Source organism: Penaeus chinensis, chromosome 11 (assembly GCF_019202785.1).
Source record: "Penaeus chinensis breed Huanghai No. 1 chromosome 11, ASM1920278v2, whole genome shotgun sequence".
Taxonomy (NCBI): domain Eukaryota; kingdom Metazoa; phylum Arthropoda; class Malacostraca; order Decapoda; family Penaeidae; genus Penaeus; species Penaeus chinensis.
In genome coordinates this window covers 1609469-1611968 of record NC_061829.1, presented here as the reverse complement: position 1 = coordinate 1611968, position 2500 = coordinate 1609469, and the positions used below count along the sequence as shown (strand labels likewise).

The 2500-nt window shown below is 52.2% G+C and overlaps 1 protein-coding gene across 1 annotated transcript in view; it reads right to left on the bottom strand.

Annotated features, from left to right (window-relative positions):
• Positions 1-2500, bottom strand: part of LOC125030822 (early nodulin-75-like) — a 6628-nt gene that overhangs the window by 127 nt on the left and 4001 nt on the right. Inside the window, exon 2 of the mRNA XM_047621133.1 lies at positions 1-1178. This exon is cut by the window's left edge and continues 127 nt beyond it. Within this exon, the coding sequence (XP_047477089.1) occupies positions 1-1178 (1178 nt within the window). The remainder of the gene's footprint in view (positions 1179-2500) is intronic.

Sequence of the window (2500 nt, the reverse complement as noted above, 5' to 3'; positions counted from 1 at the left end):
GGGGGGGAACTCCTCGGGGGTAATTCTCGGGGGTAGTCCTCGGGGGTAATTCTCGGGGGGAACTCCTCGGGGGTAGTCCTCGGGGGTAATTCTCGGGGGGGAACTCCTTGGGGATAATTCTCGGGGGGGGGGGGTAATTCTCGGGGGTAGTCCTCGGGGTAATTCTCGGGGGGGAACTCCTCGGGGGTAATTCTCGGGGGGGGGGTAGTTCTCGGGGGTAATTCTCGGGGGGAACTCCTCGGGGGTAATTCTGGGGGGTAGTCCTCGGGGGTAATTCTCGGGGGTAGTCCTCGGGGGTAATTCTCGGGGGTAATTCTGGGGGGGGTAGTCCTCGGGGGTAATTCTCGGGGGGGAACTCCTCGGGGGTAATTCTCGGGGGGTAATCCTCGGGGGTAATTCTCGGGGGGGGTAGTTCTCGGGGGTAATTCTGGGGGGGTAGTCCTCGGGGGTAATTCTGGGGGGGGGTAGTCCTCGGGGGTAATTCTGGGGGGGGTAGTCCTCGGGGGTAATTCTCGGGGGGGAACTCCTCGGGGGTAATTCTCGGGGGGGTAGTCCTCGGGGGTAATTCTCGGGGGGGGGGGGGGGTAGTTCTCGGGGGTAATTCTGGGGGGGTAGTCCTCGGGGGTAGTCCTCGGGGGTAATTCTGGGGGGGGTAGTCCTCGGGGGTAATTCTGGGGGAGTAGTCCTCGGGGGTAATTCTCGGAGGGGAACTCCTCGGGGGTAATTCTCGGGGGGTAGTCCTCGGGGGTAATTCTCGGGGGGGGGGTAGTTCTCGGGGGTAATTCTGGGGGGGTAGTCCTCGGGGGTAATTCTCGGGGGGGTAGTCCTCGGGGGTAGTCCTCGGGGGTAATTCTGGGGGGGGTAGTCCTCGGGGGTAATTCTGGGGGGGTAGTCCTCGGGGGTAATTCTCGGGGGTAATTCTCGGGGGGGATAATTCTGGGGGGGTAGTCCTCGGGGGTAATTCTCGGGGGGGGTAGTCCTCGGGGGTAATTCTCGGGGGGGGTAGTCCTCGGGGGTAATTCTCGGGGGGGGTAGTCCTCGGAGGTAATTCTCGGGGGGGGTAGTCCTCCAGGGTAATTCTCGGGGGGGGGGGTAGTCCTCGGGGGTAATTCTCGGGGGGGTAGTCCTCCAGGGTAATTCTCGGGGGTAGTCCTCGGGGGTAATTCTCGGGGGTAGTCCTCGGGGGGAAATCCAAGGGTGAATTAGTCGGGTTGGGAGGAGGAAGAGGGCGTGGCTATTGAGGTCGTGGTGGTGATGGCTAGGGGGGGGAGGGAGGGAGGGAGGGGGGGAGGATGGTGATGTGGTGGAGGTGGTGATGTTGGTGTGGGTGGTGTGATGTTGGGGAGAGTGGTGGTGATAGTGATGGTGTTAGTGGTAGTGATGGTGGTAGTGGTGGTGGTGGTGATGGTGATGATGATTTAGATAGGTAAAGGAATTGTGGTGACTTCATGAGCAAATTATTTTCCGTATATGGTGACCATCTGGAATAAAGAGTGAATGTTATGATGTGTTTTTGATCTGTATTGTAGTCTCATCAGCTTTCTTTTGGAACACCAGAAAGACAGATATTTTACCGTTGCTATTATTGAAAATAAGTTACCTTGTCATATTAAAACTAGTGATGATCATGACATCACATATCATGAGTATAATCATCAATGTTATGACTCTAATCTATTTTTTATATCAAATTTGTTACGAATCTATCATCAATAATCATCACCACCACCACCACCGCCATCATCATCATCATCATCATCTTCATCATCACCATCATCATCATCATCATCATCATCACCATCATCATCATCCTCATCATCATCATCATCATCATCATCTTCATCATCATCATTTTCATCATCATCTTCATCATCACCATCATCCTCATCATCATCATCATCATCATCATCATCATCATCATCATCACCATCATTATTTCATCACTTTTGAAATCCGTCGCAACTCACAGCACACTCGGGTCCGCTGTGACTCCCAGAGGGCCCCCAACTGTGCTTCTTGATGTGATCGTGATGAGGTGGTTAACGTAAAAAAAAATGATAAGTAAATAAATAGATAACAAAACAAATGAATAAATAAGATAAAATAAAATAAATCATATAAAGAAAAAGAAATATTATTGCTTTCATTTATCTGTCTTTTCCGTCTCGTGGAGGGATAAAGTAAAACACATTAATTTAATTAATTGATCTGCCCCCGTCATTAATTCTTGGAGGAACAAGAAAACGCATTACGTCATTAATTCAATTGATGACCCTTATCATAGATTCTGGGAGGCGAAAGAAAAGGATATTTCTCACGAATTTCATTGATCTGCCGCCCGCCTCGGGTGCACGCGTCTCGAAAGTGGGCGTTCGGGCGAGTGGGCGTGAGCGAAGACGCGCTGTGTGAGGTAACTACTAAATCCAGACATGCCAGCTCCTGAGGGGGTTCACGGGGGGAAGGGGGGGAGGGGTACGGGGTAGGATAAGGGGGGGGTAAA